Here is a 26,787-nt window from a genome sequence, read left to right on the forward strand (position 1 = left end):
GTGTCAAAATAAACAAATACCGAATTAATCTGTATCAAGCAGTACAAATGACATCCCGTGTTTAATACTAACATCAGTAAGCCAGCAGTGTTTTTTCAGTTGTCAGTGCACATGTATGCTGTAGAACAAACAAAACTATGGCAATCTCTTCCAAAGGGGTAAATATTTATGGCTGCTTTGGTGTTGTATTATTGGTCCAGGGAAAATAACTCATCTTTTACGAAAATACTTTCAGCGGCCATAATTATTTACTCATCCATTGGCGAAGCTTACCAATTTTGTGCATAAACAGGACTGCAATCAAGGGTATAAAAGGGTATCATAAATGTGGTACAATGTCTGCTTTTCCTCTAAACGTTCACATTCTGAAAGAGAGTTTTACTTCCTTCCATTCCTTCAGAAAATTTAAAGGATCATTATAAGACTAAAAACTATTACACAACACTTTAACTTAATTTATTTTGCTGTTGTATTGGTAAAGTAACCAAAATTAAGAGAGAAGACAGGTGTGGACTGAGACAAAATGCGAAAATCTCCGAATAATAACTCAAATCTTGGAGGTACTTAAGTTAATCAAATTAACGGGAAAATATACCCAATTCGGTTCTTAACTCCAGCGTTCCGTGCTAAAAACTAGCACTTTTAACAAACTTAATTTACGGTAGGACTAAGCTTACTGATAACTTACGTACCGAATCATCAACTCCGCAAATTGCACGAAGATTAGTTCTTTACAGAGCGCAATTTCTGTTACTCGTAACTTTCCCTCTAAACGAGAGATGCAATCTTATCAACACCATAACCCTAACTTAAACCACGATGCCGTTCCAAAATACTCAATGCATTCTCAAAAGAACTTAATCATTCCTGTGATTTTATGACATGAATATATTTTTTATATTCAAACCTCATTTCGAATGTTATCAGTTACATATGATGTGAAAACAAATACAGACAGTAAGCTTTCCTAGTTGTTCTAAAATACATTAATAAAACCTATGTCAAATTACGCTATTAAATTTCAACTCACCATTATTTTAACCTCTTTGTTAACGAAATCAATATTACACCTTTAACCACAGAGGTATAATGTAGAGGTCATGCACCTTAATTTAATATCATCAATAAAGAAATCACATGAACACGTACTAATATCGAACAAACAAATAATCTTCGGCTCACGAGACATCAAAGCTATCAACATCATATGATCAGCTGCATACAGGAAGTGAATACAACTCTCATAGATTATTTCCGGAAAATAAAATTGTGCTCCAAGATTTTCATTTCGGGGAATGAAAAACCACAAAATTAATTTATACACTCAATTACTTTATAAAATTAAATTATATATTGATTAGCTTTTATATTGATAAGTTAGTAATCAATTATCTTCGCCTTCGGTAGTTATGCTCTACTTCTGAAAGGAGACTGCAGTCATAAATGATTCTTTCAAGGTTTAGTCATGTAATAATCCAGAAGAAATTTGCATAGCCTTATATCCTTGTTTCATTGAACATTTCATTGAACAATGTGTGACTAAAGAAATCGATGATCCTCGTTCTAAAAATTGTATGTGACGTCATACATTCTGATTTTGGACACTGACTGTAATTCTTCTATAATAAGTTTCGCGATATTACTGTGCTTATCTGATATGTAGAAAAATTATGCATTTTGTTTATTGCGTCATTTACATTAATTTTAGTATTAATTGACTGTATCACTGACTATACGAGATTGTTTTCCGAATCCCACATTAAAAATAATTTTATTTGCTTTGTTAGGTTGGTGTCAGATGACGTAATGTGGTACGGAACTACCAACATTGACATTTTCTACCTACCTTATTTTCATATTTTGTATAGTAGTCCCTAATCTATAATACAAATGCCAGCAGAAAGTACAATATTTTAGTCTCACACCAGAAGTTTAAGGAATGAACGTATTTCTTGTATCTAATTCATTAAAACGGGACATCGATAATATTACAAACGCCAGGTTGAAATGTTAATTTGTTTTTGTACGGCAAGATGCTAAGAATGCTTGTGAACAAAAGAATTCTTGCTTAAATTACGCTTTTATATCATAGTATGTACCAAGAAATATTTATTTAATCCCTTAATTATAAACAATATTACACTTGGTTTATGTAAACGAAATGTGACAACAAATTAATCTATATTATTCCACCCTACTTTTGAAATTATCAAGATTAGCACGATGCTAAGAATGCTTGTGAACAAAAGAATTCTTGCTTAAATTACGCTTTTATGTCATAGTATGTACCAAGAAATATTTATTTAATCCCTTAATTCTAAACAATATTATTGATTTATTTAAACGAAATGTGATAACAAATTAATCTATATTATTCCACTCTACTCTTGAAATTATCAACTTCGAGCCTAAAAAATGATTAAAGTAAAATTCTTGATCTGAGTGTCATTGTTGTCCCTATTCCGTCAATGAATGACCCCAAACATTCCTTTTGCATGGGATCATTTTCATGTTAATTTTGCTGCCCAGTTATGATTGTGATTGATACTGTAACTATGGAATAATTGCACCTATTTATATAATTGCTAAAGCTAAAGATAAAAATAATTCTAGCCTAGGCAAATAAATAATTAAATCTTATATAAAACATATTTTATTAATTTATAGAAGTTCTGTGTGAACTATTCTCCACACGCCCTTTTTTATATTTAAATGTTGGCAGCAATTTGTTGCCTCGAGTCTTCTCCGTATAGTGGTATGAGTAACGCGCGTTGCTTGCTTGGTGGTGACAAAGGGAAGGTGACACACGATGTCATTTTATAGACATTGTAAAGTGTCTAAAATGACACGAACCATAATATATTTTCTTTTAATTCTCTTCAGTAAGTACAAATGTTAACGTTTTTATATGCATTTTTCTTCTTTATCGCAGTTTAATTTAGTTATACGAGTTTATAATACCGCACCTTTTTCCGGCCATGTCAATGAATAAGGTGTATTCGCTAGGTTTTGAAGGGAAATTGTTGTCAACTAATAGAATTAGCATCACATTGTAGGAAAATAGAAGATATTTGGTTATTATATTTAAAGCGGTGCCATTGAAAAAATATTAGTGAATAAGCAGTGTATATATTACTACGTTTTATTCGGTTTATGGTTTTTCTTTTCAGTGCTTTTAAACATAGGGGATGCCAGAAGTAAACCGGATGCAAAGAGTTCAAGGGACGATAGAAGAAGTTCTTACTATGGAGCTAGACAGAAAAATTCCGAAGCAGATACAAATCAGAAATCTGCACCAGGTATGACGTCATTGTGTATATTAGAATGCCTCTCACAAATGGATCGGATTTTTGTAAATCGTGAATTTATACTTTATTGCTATATTTTGGTTGTAGAAACTCATCGTGAATTTATACTTTATTTTCTTTGCAGAAACTCCTCGGAAAGGTGGTCTAGGAGCATGGGGCTACGTAGCAATTATCCTGGCGTTGATTTGTGCTGGAATGGGAGCTTATTACTTCACTTTATTCTATCCGATTTTGTGCAAAAAGGAGCGGAAGTATGATGTCATGGAATTATCTGCAGTGTGAAAAAAAAGACTAAAATGCAACTGGGACCAACAGGACTAGAAATATATTCTTACGTGTTATGTGTAGAACACGTGTTGTGCTTTTTGGCAAAACTCTTACCATTGCATACCACTGGCTACTTTCCCTAGTGAAATGGCGAACAAATGGTTGTGATATTAACTGCCTTCAATAACAGCAGCTTTAATGTAATCTTTTTACGAGACTGACAAGATTCCATATTTTTATAAGGCTCTCTATAAGTCATATTTTTTTTTCCTCTTTGAACTCTTTATACTTGTTGAGATATACTTCCATTATTTATTCAGCTATTAGCGTTGGTATCACTGTGGTTATGACAATTCAATTTTGTTGTATTTTTCTTTTCTAGTTTGTAAGTGCCATTTATTAGTAAATTCATTTAAAAACAAAGTCAACTATTTTTTTGTATTGTATCAATAAAGGGACATGTATAAGCCCAGACAGACCTCATTGTTATGCAGCATCAATTGAATTGGCCTTGAGAGATTATTTGAAAGGCCGACCCCTCAAATAATTGTCCAGCAGCAGTGTCCCCTCTTATCACGTATACCCATTTTAGATTCGCTACAGATGAATTAAAATTGCTTCAGAATTAAGTTTCCGTGGAAGTTTGACACAGTGCAGTGTTGCCAAGTTCTCTTATTAAACGCTTGGTTATTCTTTCTGTTGTATAGACTTAAAGAGGAGGCAAGTACTCTTGGTTTATTGGAAGAAATGAAGTGAAGATAGGATTTTTTCCTATTCTTGTAGTTCACTTTATAACACTCCATAAAATATAAATATTTTGATAATTTCATAGCGTTACACATGGCCAATTTTACACTAAACCTATTTCTGTTTTCGATTACCATGGAGTTATTGATTTATGATGTGTTTTGTTTATACATAATTTGTAGTATCATAGAAGTAGTTAAAATTATGACCTTTGGTTTGTTTGATGGAAAATATGGCAATGTTACGTGTGTTTATTTTACCTTTTATAGTCTACAGTATTGTAGTTTTGCAGTGTTATAGGAGTATTTGTCGACAATTTATAATATTTGCGACGCAAATTAAATAACTGATCTCCATTGCATTCATGTAAATTTATTGTCCTGGCCCAAAGACTTTATAAGTGCCTTCAATTAATTATAAAATAAAATACTTAAATATTCCAGGTTTAGTGTAAAACTGGCCTACTTATATGTAACAACATGCCAATTACCAACTTAATTTTTGTTTTAAGGATAATGTACTACTTTGGGTTGCCTGCCAGTTGGCAGTAGACCGCAAGCCAGCAAAGAACACAATGCCGAAACGGCAACCCAGAGTACATTACCTTTTTTTTTTTAGAAAACAATTTTAACACATAGTTTCAACTTTTAATATTTCATAGGCAATTTTTTATCACTGAGGAAATATAAAAAGACGACGTTTCAAAGGTTAGATGTACCTATTTTCTAGTGTAAACTGGAGGAAGAAAAGGAATCATTGTAGAGGGGGAGAGAAAGCAATGGTGACTTATTGAGAAGATGGGACTTTTTTTTTAACTGATGAAATACGAAAAAAAAGAGTGAAGATTGGTTCTACCTCCGTCTTCAGGAGAAAAATTGAAGAAGAAACGGTTTGATTTAACTTGTCCATTACGTACTTATCAACTACAAAAATACCATATCGTTTGGAAAATGCATCCTAGTAAAGAAGGTAGGAAATTATGGTGGCTTGTAGAGAAGAAGTGGTACATAATGCACTTTTCATTGCTTTATTGATCATGTTTAGACTGAAGTTTTCTCATTAGGTGCTTGTTGATAAAATGTAGGAAGTGGGCGGAGGGAGTTTCAAGGATTAAATATATCTTCGTCCTCAGGTAATGTGGGAGGGGGGGAAATAGCCTGTACTTGGGCCATGAAATGAATTTAGCCATTTGTAACAGCTGTAACTTAAAATTCATTTTTTTTTTTCCATGTCCATCTGAACCAGCCTTCAAGATGCAGACCAGCGAATAGGGATTATAAAGAATGGACACTTCGCGTCGGTACCTTTGATGTAGCCGGACTGATTTCAATGACCTTCAAGCCAGCTAAAGCGTGAGATTCTGCTTTCTCCCTAGAGTTGGCGCTGACATCACACCAGCTAGCAGTCGACACATCGGAAATATAACACATATAATTAATACATCTAGGTACATTATGTACTCAAATAAAATAAATTGGATCCATAAAATAATAAATCCGTCATTAACTGCAATGTCTAGACTCTAGAGTTCTTTATAATGAGAGTTGAGACGTTGACCCCTACAACAATTAAAATATGTAATGATTTGATAGCGCTGAAAATTGAAAAACAAAACTCTTACGAGAAGTAAAACCATATACCTATATTATATTATATTATATACAAATATTAAACGAATTCGATGCTTAATTTTATAATATATTATATCATTTTATAATATAATTTATGGTATCTGAAATATAAAATATTATTACAACTAGTTTGTCATTGAGAAATAAGGAAAAGCTGTTAACTTGAATTTATTTGAAGCAAAGCGTTACTGGGTTATGCAATAAGGTAGGCGATGTTTGGATCCTGTGTCTCAACTCTGTTCTCAATTATCATCTTAGTGTATGCTCGATTACACTAACCTCTAGCGCTTGAAAGTGGAACTATACGCTGGCGCACAGAGAAACAAAATACAGGAAATTTCGCTCAGTGTCCATTCTTTATAATCCCTATTCGCTGATGCAGACCTTGTTTGCTAAAGATACAAATGGAGTCGGTATGATATTTCTGAAAGTGTAGAAAGAAAAATCTACCTTAAATATGTTTATCATTGTCAATGTGAGTGCTGTCTCATCTGAAGGTCCAGTATCATGCTGACTCCATATCATGGAAGCGCCTCCATATCCCCATCTAAAATGTATAAAGTTACGAAAAAATCCAAACACAGATTTAGGTTATGGTTCTTCAAAGACTGTAATGCTAATTTCCGGACATTTTTCCTAAACTTTAGTTCCTAATGGACACATTTCTTCAAATACTTTTCATAACTGTTCAAATTTCCTAATAATTTAATAAGTTCTAGGCGATTTATGTTGTAATTTGAGTGAAAATTCCATAATAAGTTAGACTAATACGTCTTCAGGATAAACTATTGGTAACATGAATGTTGATCCAGGAACAATAATTGCTACAAAAGGAAAAACAAAATTACTATTAATACTATTTCAAAAGAATTATGTGTCAGCTCAGAGAACATGAATTCCCAGGAGGATGGTTCTGTTGAATTTGTGTAGTGCTTTTCGCCTCTATAAAACACTCAACAGAAACGAATATTTCCTTCTAAAATCGTCATTTTCTGCTTCTAAAGCCGCATGTACATGATCAAATTTTTTTTTTTTTTCCAATTCAGTACTTTATAAGCAAACTTGCCAAAAATTCTCTCAGCCAGGACGCCAGATTTTTTTAAGGTGCTTGGCGTCATAATATTTTCGAATCCATTGGTCAATTCTTTCAAAGAACTGTCAAGTTCAAATAATTGAATTAACTCTCAAACAACTTTTCTCTTTGACCGCCAAGCGAGTTGGCTCACATTCTGAGGCTCGTATTCAGGAGGTCCTAGATTCAAACTCCATGGCCGACCAATATGACTGGGGTTTTTCATGGTTTCCATCAGTCACAAAGACAAAAGCCGGACTGGAACCATGATTCATCACCGCCTCAATCACCAATATCATAAACATTAATCAAAATCTTAAATCAGTTGCATGAACACAAGCCAACTATAACACACGGCACTAGAAACAGGAACTACACGTAAAGATGACTAGAGACGTAAAAAAAAAAAAAATTCTCTCAGCCAGGACACCAGGTTTTATAAGGTGCTTGGCATCATAATATTTTCGAATCCTATTGGTCAATTTTTTCAAAGAACTGTCGAGTTTTTGACTGATTAGAACATTTCCTTATTTACTTTCAAGACAAATTCTTTTAAAGTACTGTAAGACGTGATTTGACTATAAAACTTGTAAGTAAAGTATTGGTAAGTCTTGAAATATCTTGTGAAGTGTTGAATTTGACGAAAATTTGATCTTGTACAAGCAATTTGCCATTAACCGAGATTCAACAGTAATGACCATGGTCAACAAACACTCTCATCTTTTGTGAATATTATTTAGCAGACTGAACAAAAGTACAGTAGAACTTGGTTATAGCGACCTCTTTTTGTGCGACACCTCGCCTATAACGTCAAATATTCTGTGGTCCCAACTAATTCCCCATAAGACATATGCTTTCCTACCTTGCTTAATACGACAAACGTAAATGCGTCTACCTCTCATATAACGTCGTTTTCAACCTCAGTTTGGAATAAGATTTTCTAAGAACCAAAGTATTTTAAGAAATATTTTGCTGAAATCTGGCAAATCCTTTACTGTTCCCTTCTATCATAGACCTCTGGAATGCAGGCAGATTCCCCATCCCATTGTAACCTGCTCGAATTCATGCGGTATTAATGGTACCTGCATGCGGTATTAGATCAGTTTCTACAGGAAATTTTTACTAAGTGCACGCATTTTAACGCGGTATGGCCACTAAAAGAAGTGAGTGACACTTTAGAAGCCATTAGAATTGTGAACATTTCTATGAAGCTAGGAGAGGGAGCAGTGAAATTGCAACTGAAATAATGAACATAGAATTTAATTTAGAAAGTGTATATTGGGCAAGTAGGAGACTACAAAGTAAAATGACTGATTACTTCACTCCTCAGTAAATAAGTTTGGTGAGTACTGAACAAACTGTTTTAATACAGAATACTGTATTTATAATTGTACATGTATTTTATTGTGTTCATGATATGCTTAAAAGTGAATACATAAATCTAAAATAAGCCTAATTATATTTATTATTTTTCATTTTCCACCTCACTAGACTGATAATATGAATCTCGGTTACTACGACTCGTTTATAACAACATAATTTTCAAGGTCCCTTGGATGTCATTACAACCAAGTTCTACTGCATGTTCAGTGGATGTAAAGTCGCTGCTGCTTACTGTTGTGACGTTATTTTATGTACACAATGTATACACCAAAGATTAGATAAACAGACCTTTATACATTACTAAACCAAATAAAATAATGACAAGCGCTTTTGGTACACAACTTTAAGTAAATGTTTATTGTGCTATTCAAACTTGAGCAGGGCTGTGTTGGGTGAGTGACTTCGAAGTTACAAGTAACCAAGTAAATTGAGGTAGTTTAATTTTTCATCTGGGGGAATGAGACAGGATAAGCCAGGGGTTACAATAAGAGAGTTTAAGGAAGGGGGATACAAAAACCATCTTGCAAAGTTGCTTATCACAACTTTGGAGATGACCAAATTACAAATTTATCAATACTACTATTTTTTTAAGAACACTTTTATTTCACGAATGCTACAACAAGTGCTGGTCCCACATTGGTACTGGTTCTGGCAATTTGCCACTCCTCCTGATTATGTAATGGGACGCTTCCTGCAGTAGGGGGTTACAACACAACTCTGCAAGATGGTCGACATACATACAAACACACAACATTCACAAGGAAGCAGTAATCAGTCTTGTGATGGTAGCCAGCATGGACTAAACTGCAAGGAGCTTTCCAAGATTTAAGTTAATAACGAAAGCTGTCTTAACTTCTACCCAAGGCTTCGGAAATACAAATATTAAACAAAAGAGTTACAAAAAATTACTCAACTGTAGTACAGTGTATTCTGAATGCTATTAGCAAGGCCAGTTTTTTTGGTCAAAATTTTCGTTAAAAAATGAAAAAGATATTGGGTGGAATGCATAAAGTTGTAGTATTAACTTTTGCTTTGACTGTGGAAGATTCTTGATGTAGAAGTATATACTTCATTTTCTATGCACAAACTTGATACTACTACTACGAAGAATGTACTACGCGGCAGTAGTATAAACTATTGAGAGTATTCGATTATTATCAATTATCGACTACTTTGGGTTTATCCGCTAAAGGCGCATCTCCACTATTAAACATTTAACAACATGTTAAATGTTAAATTGTTTACCGTCAACATCCCAACATGTTGATTGAACATGTTAATGCTAATTTCATTTAATATTTTTCCACACTGTTAAACATGTTAAACTCGACTTTCTTTGCGTAGTCCACCATAAACAGTCTATGAGATTTTAATATAGATAGTGTCTTATTTTCAAACCTTGGACAGTGGACTCAGATGATGATCTGACTTTTGTAATGGCCTCTATTGCTTGTTAACAAGGCCCTGAAAAGGAAGAAAATGAGAATGTGGATGTGGCAATATCTTAGTAAAAGACACTATGCAGGATACATTCTAAACGAGCTTAAAGTTGAATACAGTATCGATTTGGATTCAAAAACTTGCTGAGAATGTCAGAACACGATTTTAATATAGTGCTGCAAAAATACTTCCTGTTACATCAAAGAAATACACAATTTAAGAGCAGCTATTTCATTTCAATTAAACAAATTACAGCGCAATTGATTATCATGGGACCTACGACATGATAGATGTTAAAGGAGTGGGTAATATCGTATAATTATTCTTTCCGAAGTTTTACGAACGTTAACATACATCACCAAATACGACCATTACTGATGTCAATATAGCATTAATGTTTAGCGTACGACGAGAGTGCGAAAATTCTCTATAATATTCTCGAGAACAATTAAATAATAATTCCAGTTCTCTAAAACAGTCGGCCTTCTTAGTTTTGCCCGTGTATTCTTTTGCAGACACATCCCACAAACAAGGCCTTTCCATCAGTGCATTAATTTTATTCTAATGTATTTTCTTTCGTCCACTCCATTGCTTCGAACAACTTACAGCCAACACCAAGGACCAATGATAGTATAAAAATGATCAAGATACGCGCCACAAAATCGGAACTTATAGTTGTTGCTATGGAATCTGTACGAACTTTGCCGAACTGTACCGACGCTGCACGAGCAAATGAATTGACTTGACATGTTTTCCATTGCTGCTGGAAAACACGCAAACATGTTAAAAGTGTTACATTTAACATACTTAGTTAACATGTTAAGTCAATTGAGACTTGAAATGTCTATATACATGTTAAATTCAACATATTGTTGTTAAATGTTTAATAGTGGAGACGTGCCTTAAGATTCGTTAGTTTTCACCTTCCATGTATTTATAATGAATTTTTAGTGGGTGAAATTGATTGTCGTCCTTAAACTTCAGTTGATTTAACAAGAAAATGGACAATTACAACGAAGTGGGAATTGTAAAGAGAGAGAGAGAGAGAGATGGAGAACAACTGCTGTTTGCTAATCTACTAAAAGAATACCCAGCATTATTGAACAAATTGCAAACTCCTGCCGCAAGAAGTAACAAAGAAAAAGCCATCCAAGTTATGAACGTTGAGGTGAAAGTTTACAGTGGTAAAAAAAATTGACGAAAAGCGAATTATGCAGAAAATAAATAACATGAATATTAAGTAAAGTCAAAATCGAGCATAATAATAATAATAATAATAATAATAATAATGATAGTAATAATAATAACAAAAATCAACTAATAGAATTCCAGTTAAGTTATCTCAAAATCATCATTTGAGTAGTCCATTATAAGAATTGATCATATGACATTCTTTATTTATAAAACCTATGATATAACTTCTTATAATCGCGTTCTGATGGTTCTAGTCTTTTCTTGTAGGATTTTCTAGCGTAAATTTACATAAATTCTGCCATTTTAAACTGTACAAACGCTTATGCTAAGGTAACAAAGTCTCAAACAGGGCAGACTACGATTTTTCTTAGTTTATACTTAGAAGTAGAAGTATATACGTCTTGTTATGCATACAAATAGTAGCTTATACTACCAATTCTAGCATAAGCTAAACACGGCCTTCTTGATCAACTTTCTGCTATGCAGGAAAGAATTTACTACGAGTTTTTATACATAAAGATCGTAGTATATACTACGAAAACCTTAGCAACAGCATAAACTTTAACTTTTTGCATATCACCCATTGTACTTGTGGTTCAAAATGTGAAGTAATTTCGTAATTTTCTTTTTCAGGAACCACTCCCTCTGGAATGAGGGAAAATTTGAGTTTTTGAAGCCATCAGTATTCCAAGCCACTAAATAATCAACAGCATCTAAAAATGAAGTCTGGCTCCTACATTTTGATCCTACAAATCATGACTATCTCGAATTAATTTCAGATCTGGATGTTGCCATCAAGGAACCATAGAGCCATGCAGTTTGTGTCGCACTTTCTACCTCCAACATCCACATATCTCCCACACACTCTCGATTGTGAACTAGTTTCCAACAAGCCAGAAACAATGAAACATATATAAAGTAGGTAACACTGTAATAAATGCGAACATGAGAACTGGGTTAATCATTCTATTGAACAGGTTTGTATGAGAACATTATGAACTGTTAAAAGTCTTACTATATAATTTCTCGACCTGCAATTGTATAACAACAATGCACGAGCATAGACACAAGACATTACGGATTACAATATCGCTGTAACAAACTTGTACATAATTTATTCTGTTTTCATTCTAATTGAAATGCTACTTTGTGCGAGAAATTAAAAATCTTCTTTCAATGCTCCCATTATGCTTCTAAAATCTTAGTACTTTTGTAATATATTATACAGTATGATTCACTTGCAGTGCTCTTCCAATTTTAAATTCCTAATAGATACATCCTATAATAATTTCCAAAATCGTCCTCATTTTCAGTCTGAAAACAAGGCAATCCTAATATAATTTCCAAAATGTCTCTTTATTTCTTGTGTGAAACCTCGCAATCTTACAATGATTTCCAAAATCTCTCTTACTTTCAGTTTGAAACCCTGGCAATCCTACAGTAATTTCCAAAATCTCTCTATTTTCAGTTTGCAATACTGGCAGTTCTACAGTAATTTCTAAAATGTTTGATATTTTCAATTTGAAACCCTGGAAATCCTGCAGTTACTTCCAAAATCTCCCTTAATTTGTTTGAAACACTTGCAATCCTACAATACTTTTCAAAACTGCTCTTATTTTTAGTACGAAAGCCCGACAATCCTACAGTAATTTCTAAAATGTTTCTTATTTTCAGTTTGAAATCCTGGCAATCCTACAGTAATTTCTACAGTATTTTCCAAAATCTCTCTTATTTTCAGTTTGTTACACTGGCAATCCTACAGTAATTTCCAAAATCTCTATTTTCAGTTTGCAATACTGGCAGTTCTACAGTAATTTCTAAAATGTTTGATATTTTCAATTTGAAACCCTGGAAATCCTACAGTTACTTCCAAAATCTCTCTTATTTTCAGTTTGCTACACTGGCAATCCTACAGTAAGTTCTACAGTATTTTCCAAAATCTCTCTTATTTTCAGTTTGCTACACTGGCAATCCTACAGTAATTTCTACAGTATTTTCCAAAATCTCTCATTTTCAGTTTGCAACACTGGCAATCCTACAGTAATTTGTAAAATGTTTCTTATTTTCAGTTTGAAACCCTGGGAATCCTACAATTATTTCCAAAATCTCTCTTATTTTCAGTTTGAAATAACTGACAATCCTACAGTAATTTCTCAAATGTCTTTTACTCTCGATTTGGAACCCTAGCAATCCTACATCAATTTTAAAAACCTCTCATATTGTCAGTAAGAAAAAACCTGCAATCCTACAATTACCAAAATATACCTTATTTTCAGTTTGAAAACCTGGAAATCTTATCTACAGTAATTTCCAAAATCTCTTATTTTTAGATTGAAATCCTGGCAATCCTGCAATAATTTACAATATCTCCCACATTTTCAGTTTAAAATCCTGGCAATACTATAATAATTTCTAGAATCTCCATTATCATTTTTAAATCCCACAATAATTTCGAAAATCTGTCTTATTTTCAGTTTGAAACCCTGAAAATCCTACAAGAATTTCCAAAATCTCCTTTATTTTCAGTTCAAAATCCTGGCAACCCACTTTTCAATGTCGATTCTCAACTGATCTGGGTTTCTTTAACACCCAACTTCAGTTTGTGCATCTCGTATTATTGTAATATATAAACAGATATCATTACACATACAAGTTGTATGAACTAGTGAGATGTTAAATTGATAAGTTCCCAGTCTTTATCGAGATAACAATCATTACTTCACAGTAAAGACAGGATTAACACAGAATTTTCATTTTATTCACAAAAGGCTTCTTTCAAATGCAATAAATCAATTACACGAGGCTAGTGGCTTTCTTCCTCAGCAGACTTCCTGCCTAAAGTTGCTTTTAATTGGGATTAACTCATGTAACTTTGGGTGCATAAGCAAGTTTCAACTTATCCAGCTTAAAAAATGAGAGCAATGGGTGATGTGTGCATATTACAGATGTAATATTGTTTTATCGTTCTTCAACAAATTATAATAAACTGTTAGTTCTTCTCAGTTGAATTTCGTTCTAGAATTGGCATAAAGGGAACAAAACTGAAATAATTGCAAAACTATAAACTATACATAGAGTATATATACACTTCTGTTTTAATTAAAAATAGATACTTCAAACATTCACGGTTATTGTCATGAAAATTATATACAGAAGGCAATATGATGCAAAGAAGTTGTGCAATGTAAGCATTCACGGCTGGACACACACATTTTGAATATTAAATAGTGAAGACCTTAAAATTAATCTAAGTAAGAAAAACCTTCCTGCTCAAAAAGATTTAATCTATTCTTAACAGTGAATGACGACAATCTGAAAACGAACCTAGGCCAGGTTTACAGGATATTTACACATTTTGGAAGACGTGTTTAAAGCAATAATATAAACTATGTTTATTGGCATATAAAACAGCAGGTAACACTGATTGTTGGAAGCTCCATGCAGTATATGTACAAGTAAATGCGCAAGTGAGAGTACAGATTCATACTTGCCTCAGCCTGATCCACTCAACTGAGACCTGCAATTTGTAAGTTGCCACGATATGAGAAACAAACTGATTCTGTAATTCATAGCTCTTGTACCATATTTTTGAGAACCAAAAGTAATCAAGTTTTCGAGCAAACATTTATAACATACAAGGAAAGGATAGAATATTTGGCATCTTCAATTTTGATGGCGCTATATTGCATGGAAGTTAGAGATGTAAAATGCAGCAGAGTCCAACTATTCAGCTTCCAAAGATTGCGGAGTTATCGTCGACATAAGTACTGGTCTGCCATTTTTTAATTTGTGTACTTCTATTCCTCTTCCTTCTGTCAGGTTACAACAGCTCAGTGAATAGACGTGAGATTGGTAATTAAGAGGTTGCAAATTTAAGCCTTGTTAAGTTTATCTTCTTTTTTCTTTTATCCTTGATATTTAGGGTGATTTATAAGCAAGGGTAAATATTTGGTACGTGTAACATAAAGTAACACGGGAATTTTACTGGAGGCAAGTAAAGAGATAGGTTTGGAAATAAATCCCGAAAAGACAAAGTATATGATTATGACTCATGACGGGAATATTGTACGAAATGGAAATATAAAAATTGGAAATTTATCTTTTCAAGAGGTGGAGAAGTTCAAATATCTTGGAGCAACAGTAACAAATATAAATGATACTCGGGAGGAAATTAAACACAGAATAAATATGGGAAATGCCTGTTATTATTCGGTTGAGAAGCTTTTATCATACAGTCTGCTGTCAAAAAATCTGAAAGTTAGAATTTATAAAACAGTTATATTACCGGTTGTTCTTTACAGCTGTGAAACTTGGACTCTCACTTTAAGAGAGGAACATAGGTTAAGGGTGTTTGAGAATAAGGTGCTTAGGAAAATATTTGGGGCTAAGAGGGATGAAGTTATAGGAGAATGGAGAAAGTTACACAACACAGAACTGCACGCATTGTATTCTTCACCTGACATAATTAGGAACATTAAATCCAGATGTGTGAGATGGGCATGTAGCACATATCGGCAAATCCAGAAATGCATATAGAGTATTAGGAGGCCGGAGGGAAAAAGACCTTTAGGGAGGCCGAGACGTAGATGGGAAGATAATATTAAAATGGATTTGAGGGAGGTGGCATATGATGATAGGAACTGAATTAATCTTGCTCAGGATAGGGATCAATGGCTGGCTTATGTGAGGGCAGCAATGAACCTCCGGGTTCCTTAAAAGCCAGTAAGTAAGTAACGTAAAGTAAAAACAAGACTTAAAATACGGTTTAATTTAAACTCTATAGCACTCGAATTTAAACATTTGAGGTTCTGACTGATACGTATATCTACAGATGTTATCAGGCACATTGACATATGCAGAAATTTGTCAAGAGAAGATATTATTAAAACTGTTTACAATTTACATTATTGGTATTTTAAATTTTGTGTATTATTATTATTATTGTTATGGTATATTTATTAATATCCTTATAAAATCTTTTAAACGTAATTTTTGCACAGTTATCCACTTTTTAATGAACAAGGTAAATATCATATTTTGTTGGCTTCATTTTATTACAAGGTCTGTATTAAGTGGTAGGTCTCTCTATAATAAAGATAGCATTGATATAATTTGAACGTGCTACAGCACAGAGAATAGGAATTACATTAAAGGAGAGGCAGGAGAGGATGTAGATTTTATTACTGACAGTGAAAAATTAGAGAACGGAAAACGATTACGGATAAAAAAAAAATACTCAAATCTAAATATATGTCATTTTTTTTAAGTTGAAGGGAAAGGGGGGGGGGTTCAAACCCGGTAATTCCCCTTGTGTACGCCCCTGATCAGGCAATACATCTCACTTGATGATGTGTGTCAGAGAAACTGTGCGTTTTTTTTAAAGCAAGACGTAAAGTGCTGCAGCAAGACCGTTCTTTTATTACATTTGCTTCACCATCGCTGCAACAAGCATGCAGCAAATCAAAACATCGCTTTACGAGTTTGCTGCACAATCCATCATGGCGGAATGCGTGTTTTGGTCTTTTGCAACGTTTATTATTGTTAAAATCGTCTAGTAATAATAATTCTATGTCATTATCATGGAAGTCGAAACTATTTAACATGTTCGGTTCTTTTAAGGTTAAATTTATTACTGCAATAATAGAAGCCAATATTAATTTCCACCATTTTGCAGTCAGTTGACCTACTTACGTTTTTTTTCGACTCTCATTTTGCTGCAGCAAAGGCATGAAGTGCTTAAAATAAAAAACGCACGGAAAGTACAATTGTCTGTATGCATCTGAAGTCTAACTAGTGTAATATGTAGCTAGTTGGCGATGTATGCAATGAAGGGGTGAAAGAAACTGGCCATCCTACTCCATTATCTCCTGGTCTAGTTGCCTCATAAGTGGTGCCTTCTTGGTATGTCTTGTGAGGTTCAGATCTGTCTTCGGACAGTTGACTGAACAACATCACCAGTGCCAACGTTACAGAGCTACTCGAACAGAAATGGAGGAAGGCAGCTACATTACTTAAAAGGCAGGAAATTGAAACTATTATCTCAGCAACTTTTCAGCGTTGGCCATGATTGTTTGGCCAAACACCTGCATAGAATTGGAATATAATTATCAGTCCCCTAACTGCCCATTGTGCAACTCAAACTAAGAAATGGATTCGGAACACCTCAAAATCTGTGCTTCAGTGGCTATGATTATATCTTTGAAAAATATTGGAGTGCAAGAGGTCAAATGACTTTATTGTCAAACGCCTGGCATTAGAAAACAATCTCTTTCTATTATCTAACATTATTTGAAATATATTAACACTCTATGTATTTTAGCTAAATTCTGCTACATAGTTTGTATTTCAGTGTTTAATTAATAGTCATAGCCCAGTGAGGGTAGTCCGAGGTGCGCAAGTGAAAATACATCAAGGAGAAGCGATTGTGGATCAACCGGCAAAGTCAGCGCAAGTGAAGACCAATTAATAAGAATGCCACATGCCGTTGGTAGTCCGGGGTGCGCGAGAGGAAGTGCTACAATTTGGAGGAGCTGTGCGATACCGACCGATGAAGTAGAAGCAGGTGACGAACAGTTAATAAGAGGTAAAATGACAAATAGAAACTCTAACAGAAATAAAGCAGATTCAATCAAAACTATAGATTCTGAACGAAACTACCTACTAAGAGATAGGCATCAGCAAAGATTAAATTTTCCTAAAATCAGAAAAACTTATTATTAATTAAATAAGGTAAGAAGACAGGTTTTGAAAATAAGATAGAATTACGTCAAGGTTTTTTAAAATAAAATAAAAAAAATTGAAAATAGAGAACTAAGGTAGTTATTAAGGTATTCCGATAGTTATATTAATTAGTAAAAGTTCAGAAGAAAATTTGACTTTATAAATTGGTTAACTAAGATATTTTAATTTCAATAAGAATGCAATTATAATAAATTTATTAGATCATAATAGAAATCATAATAGAAATGAATCGATAATGAGTACATGCGACATAATGATGAAACTAAATTGAGGTTGATTATGTAAGCAATTTGTCAAGCTTGTTTTTAAGCAGGCATGCGGTAGTCTTCGTAGAAGTTACGCAAACGTTTCTGCTGCCATGAAAATATTGTAAGAAAGAAAGATTAATAGTCATAGCATTTTGTTGTTTAATTCGTAAATAACTCTTGTATATATGTAGCTCTTATCTAAATCAAATTGTTGAAGTCTTTGTAAGTTGATACATATGTATGTATACTTTTTGCTGGTTGAGTGGAAGAGAAGGCCTTACGGCCTTAATTCTGCCAGCTAAAATAAATCATTATTATTATTATTATTATTATTATTATTATTATTAGAAAACAACAACAACTTTTAAGCGTTGTACAATCTGATTTTTCTGTGCTTCATTTTACAACAGTAACTTCCATTCAAATCAGTAACATCAAAATTGGCGGTCCCAAAAGTGTATCACTCGCCACCTTGTTAGTTTCTAAACGAAGCAATTATAATACTGAAACCAGTTTCATACTCAAGCACAAAACCCTTTTCAAATTAATTTATTTTCAAACAATAAATCCAATCGGAATATGTGTGATAAGACTTTCTTGTGTTAAATTCCAACGTACCTTGTTTACATGTTTCGACCTATTATGGGTCATCTTCAGAACTGGTCATTCTGAAGATGACCCATAATAGGTCGAAACATGTAAACAAAGTACGTTAGAATTTAACACAAGAAAGTCTTATCACACATATTCCGAAGTGATACAGTGTTAAAAGTTGTGTAATCAAGATGTATAATAAATCTAAGTAACTGGACTTCAATATCACATCAAGAGAACTAATTCACGCATCTAGAAAAATCTCTAAAAAAACTTATGGAATGAAGGAACAAAAGTACTAATATTATCTTGAACACAATACTTTTTGCTGCTGTCATTAAAAAAAAAATCAGTTTTCCTGTTAAGTTCTGGCCAATTTTTTTTATCATACAGCCCTCTCAAAAAGACTTGAGCCTTATATCAGCTCACGAAACATACTCCTAACAGGTAACAAAAATTGACTCCAAACCTTCAATTGTTTTGTACACAGCCTCCTTTGCGCACACTCTGCAGTGTCCATGCGGCTCTAGTCTCTCCACACCCACACCTCACTCCTACAACTCATCTTTATTGTCAATGTCATCTAGGTCCACATCTGAGAGGTCTATGTCCTCTTCTGGTGGTAACTCTCCATCCTTGCCATCCCACGGCTCTGTGGGGTTGATTTTTGGTAGAGCTGCTCCTTTTACTGGGGCAGTAGATCCCCGGCCAAATGAAAGATCCCTGTAAGCCACAAATGAAATACAATGAAATTATGCCAAGTTCTTGGGCTTTTACACTGTTACATATGCAGAAACAGGTAACTTTTCTTCAGTCCTGAAGAATAGTACTTGACAACAACAAACACTGTACACTTGGTCAAAATGAAAGTGGCCGGCGTCTGAGAGACTAAGTTCGTATCGGGTATTTCCGTGAGCGCTCGGGACAGCCAGGCTTTGTTCAAAAGATTGCATATATTCTTGTAGTAGCTATAATGGGGAACAACTATATTAATCACTGAAAACTTCCGAGAAAATAATTCATATTCGAGATTTAAAACGGACAACTCATTCAGAGTGTTTAAACAGTGAATATTATAACACAAACACTATATACTGTAGAACAGGTTCTCAAGTGGAGTATGATTACTGCTCTTTACAATGCCGTTTTTAATACAGTAGTTGTACCTTTAAACACTTTTCACATTTTATTTATTTTTTTTTTTTAATTTTGGGAAATGAAATTTTTAAATGAAAAAATGCTTGAAAGAATTATTGGAGATAACTTTACAACTTCCTGTATGTATTTTCCTGTTTTACAGATCTATTAAGGATGGAAAAAATAAAATGAAGGAATAAATAATGTGTTCAAAGGTACAACAGGTTCATGTACCTTCAAACATACACTCTTGTACCTTGGAACACATGGAATATAGATGGGAATACAAGTTTAAAAACTGACAATCATATTTAAAATGTATTTGCAATCATAAACCAGAGCAGACAGCTCTGATTGAGAATTTATTTCCTGAACGAGCAATAACTGCTTCAACAGCTTTCTTCAAGGTATCCGGATCACTAGTGGTTCCCTTAACTCCAGACATACTTCGTGACATGATTTTAAAATAAAACAAAAACCGATAGTATCGTGTATCTTGGAACATGTTCCATGGTACAAGATGTTTTGTGTTTAAAGGTACAAGAAGGTGCACGTTTAAACAAATATGGCTTCCAAAACTAGAGATTCGAATAAATATTGGAAATTAAAATATATTACTCACCAGATGATAGGGAACACACTGTACTTGATTGATAGTCACAAATACAATTTGGTTGTGTGTTAGAAAACATATAACAGTGAACAACATGTTTACTTTTGATACTAAAAGAATTGTTTTATCCAGAGAACTCATACTTTGCAATAAATCAAACAAACTACGAGCAGAGCTACTTAGCAGCTTTCTCTACAATCTACTTCAGTTTGAGTCCTCTAGGTAGCAGCAAAAATTAAAAAACAAAAAATGTTCAAAGGTACACTATGCTGAAGGTACAACAGTCTCCCCTACTCTTAGCATAGTGGTAGAGCGTGAAATAAGTATTCGTGAGGTTTAAGTTCAGAACTTTGTGGAGCTAATTTGTTTTTTGCCTTTTAAATGCATCAGTGAAAATATAACAGCTTTTCGTCGTTCTTTTTATCCTTAGAATACTTTTTGCTTTATTATTTTCGTATTAATAGAAGTGAGGCCAAGGACTCGCCATAGACCACAAATGTTCATACAAATGTTAATGTATATTTTTCTAAATGCAACACATTTTATTTGTTTCATGTGGAGGAGAAACACTTATTTTTTGGAACATTTTTCGCGTCTTCACATATAGGCCTACTACACACAATCCTGCACCAATTGCTTCGGAATATAATTATTTTTAACTGAAACAGAGGCAGCCAGAAGTTTAAATTAACTTGCTCCGTTATAAAGTTTCTAAGACGTTGTTTAGTCAGCTGTCCGAAGACAGGTTTGAACCTCACAAGTGACGCCAATAATGCATCACTCATGGGGCAACTAAGCCAGGAAATAATGGGGTAGAGTGGCTAGTTCCCTTACCCCTTCTAAGACATTAATCTTAATATTTGTAATCACTGTTTCTTATCATAATTCTGTAACACAATATCGTAAAAATATAGTATGGAAAGAGCATAAAAAAATGGCCATCAACGACACAAGTCGGTATATGGGATTTTTGGTGTCCTATATGGAATTCATCCTAGGACTCGCGTTACGGAATGCGCGCTGGTTCGAGTCCTCATGGGAGAAGAAATTTTCTCATGAAATTTCGGCTGGTGTATGGGACCAGTGCCCACCCAGCATCGTGATGCACTTGGGGAGCTACGATAGGTAGCGAAATCTGGTTGCGAATACCAGCTATAACGGCTGGGGAATCATCGTGCTAACCACACGATACCTCCATTCTGGTTGGATGATCGTCCACATCTGCTTCGGCATGTGGGCGTGAGGCCAGCAGCCGGCTGGTCAGTCTAGGCCCTTCACGGACTGTAGCGCCACGGATTATTATTATTATATGGAATTCATACGGGCAAGTTTTTCCTGTGTCAAATACAAAACATACAGGACAACTAGCAAACCGAAGTCAAAGCCAAACCTCTTCTGAATATCATTATTTGAAACATTAACGTCCAAAAAACTAAGATGAACACTAAGAAATGGATCAATATTTTTAGTCAACATAAATGTTGATAAAGTCCGAAGAGACCTTTTATTCGACATATTACAAGAAAAAAATATTCCAAATTTGCTATTCCAAAATATAATAGAAATCTACACGGACAGCAAAATAAGTGTCGAAATAAATAACTGTATATCCGAAAGAAAATTAGTTAATAATGGAGTTCGACAAGGTTGTCCACTATCACCAACTTTATTTAATATTTATATAAATGAAATTATTTTAAAATGGAACCAAATCTACACATCAGGAATCAAAATAACCAGTGCTCTAACATTAAATACCTTACTCTATGCCGATGATCAAGTCATATTTCCAATTCAGAGGATAATTTACAAAGAGGACTGTATACATTAAATGAAATATTAAAAGATTTTGGGATGGAAATTTCAGCACAAAAATCAAAAGTAATGGCATTTTTAGAACAAGACCCAGTCAGAAGTAAGATAATACACAATAACCAATGCCTCGAACAAGTGCAAAATTTCAATTATCTGGGTTGTGAAAGATCTTATCAAAATGAAAAAGATGTGAACAAGAAAATTACCAAATTTACACAAATTCTAGGAATAATAAACAATACATTAAAAGCTAAATTAGTACAAAAATCTACAAGAATAAAAATATATAATACACTAGCATTACCCTCCCTTTTATACGGAAGCGAGATTTGGACATTAAAGAAAAAAGACATGAACAGAATCAAAGCAACGGAAATGACATTTTTCAGGAGAACAGCAGGATATACTCTTTTAGACCGAAAAAGGAATAAAGAAATTTTAGAACAATTAGAAGTAGAGTCAGTAGAAGAAAAAATCACCAGATACAAATTCAATTGGCTAGATCATGTAAGAAGAATGGAAAATTCAAGAATCCCAAAAATTATGATGCAATATAAACCTAGAGGACATCGTCGACCAGGAAGACCGTTAAGAAGACTGCTAGATGGGGCCGAAACAGGTCTACAGAGGCCTAATTCGTGAAGGATGATGATGATGATGATGAATGTTGATTGGGTCCTTAAATTGACAGCCCATGTTATATCACACAGGTGCAGACAGTGAGTGAGGATTTGTATCAAGAGGAACTCACCGCAAAAACTCGTTGATCCCATCACTGGAGAACGAGCCGCGAAGTAGTGAGTACTTCATCTTCTTGGTGTTCATAACGGCCATTGCGGGGTACCCAAATCCACCAATCTCCAGCATTGTCTCCAGTTCAGGCTGTGCACCTGCTTCTGCCCATATCCAGCTGGAACACAAGACTCAGTTGGAAGCAAGTGTGTAGTTAACTTCAGCACTTCACTATTAATACCAAAACAAGAAGCAGAAAATAATATCTTCCGCTGTCTAACATTATCCTTTTCTTGACCACTGTCATTTTATCATTATCTTTATTTAAGGTAGAACTAAATAAATAATGTTACCAATTTTCTCAATCTCTTTATTACTAAATTGGAGAGTTTGTGCTTTAAATACACCATTGCCTTGCAAAAATTTAGTGAAATTCATTTTTTTTTAAATCTCAGCTACTATAAAAGCTAAATGAACAAAACTTTTCATGCTCAATATACATTAAAAAAAAAAAGCGAATAATTGTCTGTAAAAATAATATCAAATTTGCATAATTTTTATACAACCGTAAAGCATTTACATAATAAAATATACAGTTAATTAAATATCTGCATGATGCTTTTACTGGAATGTTTTACAGACCTACATTAACAATACAGTCTAGGATCTTATACCTATTCCTTCAAGAAATATTTTTTTTCTCAATCATTACCATCAATATTACATTTTCTAAAAACTTTATTTAAGAGTGGTGTTCTATCTTTTTTTGCCAGTGTATCCGGAAAATACACTTTTCATACCCCCTAACTGCATTGCAATTACATCACAAATAACAAATGACTATAGAATATAAACGATATATTAGGCCTATATGCTTTCACGTGTTAATTAACTAGGTTACCTTGTTGACTAGTTAATTAACACGCGAAAGCATGTGTATACTTTATATTCCGAAGTGATATAGTGTTAAAAGTTGTCTAATCAAGATGTATAATAAAAGACTATGACTGATATTGTACGCAAAATAAATTATTATTATTATTATGATTACTATTTTATTATTATACATAGTATTGATGCAATAATAATAGTAATAAATATGTCAGTATTTTTACATACGTAGTGATGGGATGCTTATCCTTTGAGACAACCTCGCATCCTTATTGAATACCATTTCTCTAGCCTATATAAAATGGGCTTTTGAATTAAAAGATTATCTTTAAACCTATATTTGGCAAGGAAATAAAAATTTACAGTTACTATGTTTTCATGGAGTATTCAAATTGATCTGAATATACTTACCATATTGAAATCTCCATGAAAATGGGTATCATATTCAATACGATCTCAATACACTAAGCGCATGATCGATCGTCATTTGTTTCATGTGTCAGCTGTTTTACCAACAGTGAGGGCAATGTGTATGTTGAAAAAGAGTGTTGTAAAACATAATATTTCGTGTTTTGCTGAAAGTCAATATTACCATTATTCATTAACAGCCAGAATATTAAGTTTTCATGCACCTCATTTGGAAAATGCAACATTGTTTATAGCTAATGCTTACACAGTGACCAACACGCTAATATGTCGATGACATGTTAACCAACATAACTACTTTCGAAACTTCGGCTTCCGTATACAGATCGTTTTCAATATGTATTGAAAATTGCATGAAAACAGGGATCATTTTCAGTACGGAAAATGTTGTTGTTTTCTAATGCCAGGCGTTTGACAATAAAGTCATTTGACCTCTTGCACTCCAATATTTTTCAAAGATATTATCATGGTCAGCCACTGAAGCACAGATTTTGAGGTGTTCCGAATCCATTTCTTGGTTTGAGTTGCACAATGGGCAGTTGGGGGACTGATATATTCCAATTCTATGCAGGTGTTTGGCCAAACAATCATGGCCTGTTGCCAATCTAAATGCAGCTACAGACGATTTTCGTGGTAAATCGGGAATTAACTGTGGATTATGATGCAGAGAGTTCCATTTTTTCCCTTGACATTGTGTTATCAAATTTTGTTTGTTGAAGTCTAAGTATGTAGATTTAATAAATCTTTTCACAGAGTAATACGTAGATTTAGTAACAGGTCTGTAAGTAGCAGTGCTGCCCTTCTTTGTTAGTGCATCCGCATTCTCGTTTCCCAGGATTCCACAATGGGATGGTATCCATTGGAATACAATTCTTTTATTGAGTGATATTAATTGAGAGAGCATTTTAGTTATTTCTGCTGTTTGAGATGAAGGTGTGTGTTTAGAAACTATTGGTAGAATAGCTGCTTTGGAGTCTGATATATAACTGCATTCTTAAATTTATTGATGTGAAATAGAAGATTCCTGAGACTTCCACTTATTGCAACGATTTCTCCATCAAAACTTGTTGTTCCATATATGTATTTAGATCGATTTGAATACTCCATGAAAACGTGGTAAATATTGTGAATTGAATGAAACTGAACAATAATGAACTCAAATTACATGTTGTTTTGAAAGCAATTTCGAACTAAATAATTTTTACTAAAAATAAGAAAAGGCTGGCGGCTGGGTAGCTCAGTTGGTAGAGCAGCTGGCTATGGACTGGAAGGTCCGGGGTTCGATCCCAGGTGGTGACAGGATTTTTTCTCGTTGCCAAACTTTCAGAACAGCCCCGAGGTTCACTCAGCCTCCTATAAAATTGAGTACCGGGTCTTTCCCGGGGGTAAAAGGCGGTCAGAGCGTGGTGCCGACCACACCACCTCATTCTAGTGCCGAGGTCATGGAAAGCATGGGGCTCTACCTCCATGCCCCTCAAGTGCCTTCATGGCATGTTACGGGGATACCTTTTACCTTTAAGAAAAGGCTGGGTTGAGGGCAGAGGGGAGAAAGAAGGAAAAACATTATGTCACTGTCCGTACATACCCCCACATCTTCTTCTTGTACTTGTCTCCCATCTTGGTGAGGATGTCCAAGTAGCTGTTGCGGCAATCGGCCTGGCAGTCCAGGATGTGCGGCAGCACTGCCACCACGCACAGCGGGTGCTGCTCGCAGGCCTCCTTCAGCGAGTCCTCGTCTATAACCTCCTTGATTTCAGGGGCAGGCACATTTTCTGCCAGCTTCTCCAGTGCCCAGTTCACGATGTCGTTACCTGTTCGCCCACCATTGTACTCGCTCGCTGAACTAGCGTCTTTCTTGCCAGGAGGGAAGAACTTTATAGTTGGGTAGCCCTGCACCCCGTACTGGTTCGACTTTATTGTATGCACCGTAGCATCCAGGGCCCCAAGCTTCACCTGCAGACAAACGAATACACTAACAGAATTCCAGAAACCCAGAGTTCTATTCTTTTAAATAATTGATTAAATGTAGATCTTACTCGTGTTAATTATTGTGAATTTTATTAGTAACAACAATGTAATTTATTTGTCACAACAATAATTCCTTTCTACAATTCACCTTAAACGCTCTCGTCAACACTTGGATCTTCACTCAACACAGTATTCGTTATAGCACTCCACCGACGACAATGACAATTTACTTGGACTATTACGCACAACAATGAGCTGTTAATCTTAACTAATATTTACAATGCACTATTTACAAATCAGAACTACCAGTTCTCAGTTCACAGTTATTCTATCTCAGTCACTCGAGTTCACAGTATCTTGAACCACAGACCTTCAGAGACAGTTCACTGTACTCGAACTCGGGTCCCTCCAACTGCGGTCCACTGCACTCGAACTCAGGTCCCTCCAACTGCGGTCCACTGCACTCGAACTCAGGCCTTCGGCTGCTGACGCAGTTGCGGACGCACACTCGAGTCGAACTCCGGTACACAAGACTGGCTTCCTTGCTCTGGCTTTCTCACTGACTGAATAACTGAAAACT

The 26,787-nt window shown here is 34.4% G+C and overlaps 2 protein-coding genes and 1 long non-coding RNA gene across 4 annotated transcripts in view; 1 reads left to right on the forward strand and 2 right to left on the reverse strand.

The window, feature by feature from the left end:
- Positions 1 to 1,409, reverse strand: part of RagC-D (Ras-related GTP binding C/D) — a 40,657-nt gene extending 39,248 nt beyond the window's left edge. Inside the window, exon 1 of the mRNA XM_069836578.1 lies at positions 1,031 to 1,409. Coding sequence (XP_069692679.1) covers positions 1,031 to 1,033 — 3 coding nt within the window. The 5' untranslated portion in view covers positions 1,034 to 1,409. The remainder of the gene's footprint in view (positions 1 to 1,030) is intronic.
- CaBP1 (Protein disulfide-isomerase A6 homolog CaBP1) overlaps positions 1 to 26,787 on the reverse strand; it is a 386,104-nt gene that overhangs the window by 350,025 nt on the left and 9,292 nt on the right. Inside the window, exons 5-7 of one of the 2 annotated variants that reach the window (XR_011334065.1) lie at positions 25,825 to 26,192; positions 22,942 to 23,100; positions 15,778 to 19,348 (exon numbers count right to left, since the gene is read on the reverse strand). Coding sequence is in view for 1 of the 2 variants with exons in the window: in XM_069836268.1 (XP_069692369.1) it covers positions 19,180 to 19,348; positions 22,942 to 23,100; positions 25,825 to 26,192 (696 nt within the window). In the remaining variant the exon portion in view is untranslated. Of the gene's footprint in view, positions 1 to 14,409; positions 19,349 to 22,941; positions 23,101 to 25,824; positions 26,193 to 26,787 lie in introns of those variants that run through there. The other variant, XM_069836268.1, reaches the window with a different exon arrangement.
- Positions 2,731 to 15,277, forward strand: LOC138707387 (uncharacterized). The gene is made up of 4 exons (XR_011334225.1): positions 2,731 to 2,882; positions 3,171 to 3,299; positions 3,433 to 4,295; positions 11,676 to 15,277. It is a non-coding gene; the product is annotated as an uncharacterized lncRNA (long non-coding RNA).

Source organism: Periplaneta americana, chromosome 1, assembly GCF_040183065.1.
Source record: "Periplaneta americana isolate PAMFEO1 chromosome 1, P.americana_PAMFEO1_priV1, whole genome shotgun sequence".
Lineage (NCBI taxonomy): Eukaryota > Metazoa > Arthropoda > Insecta > Blattodea > Blattidae > Periplaneta > Periplaneta americana.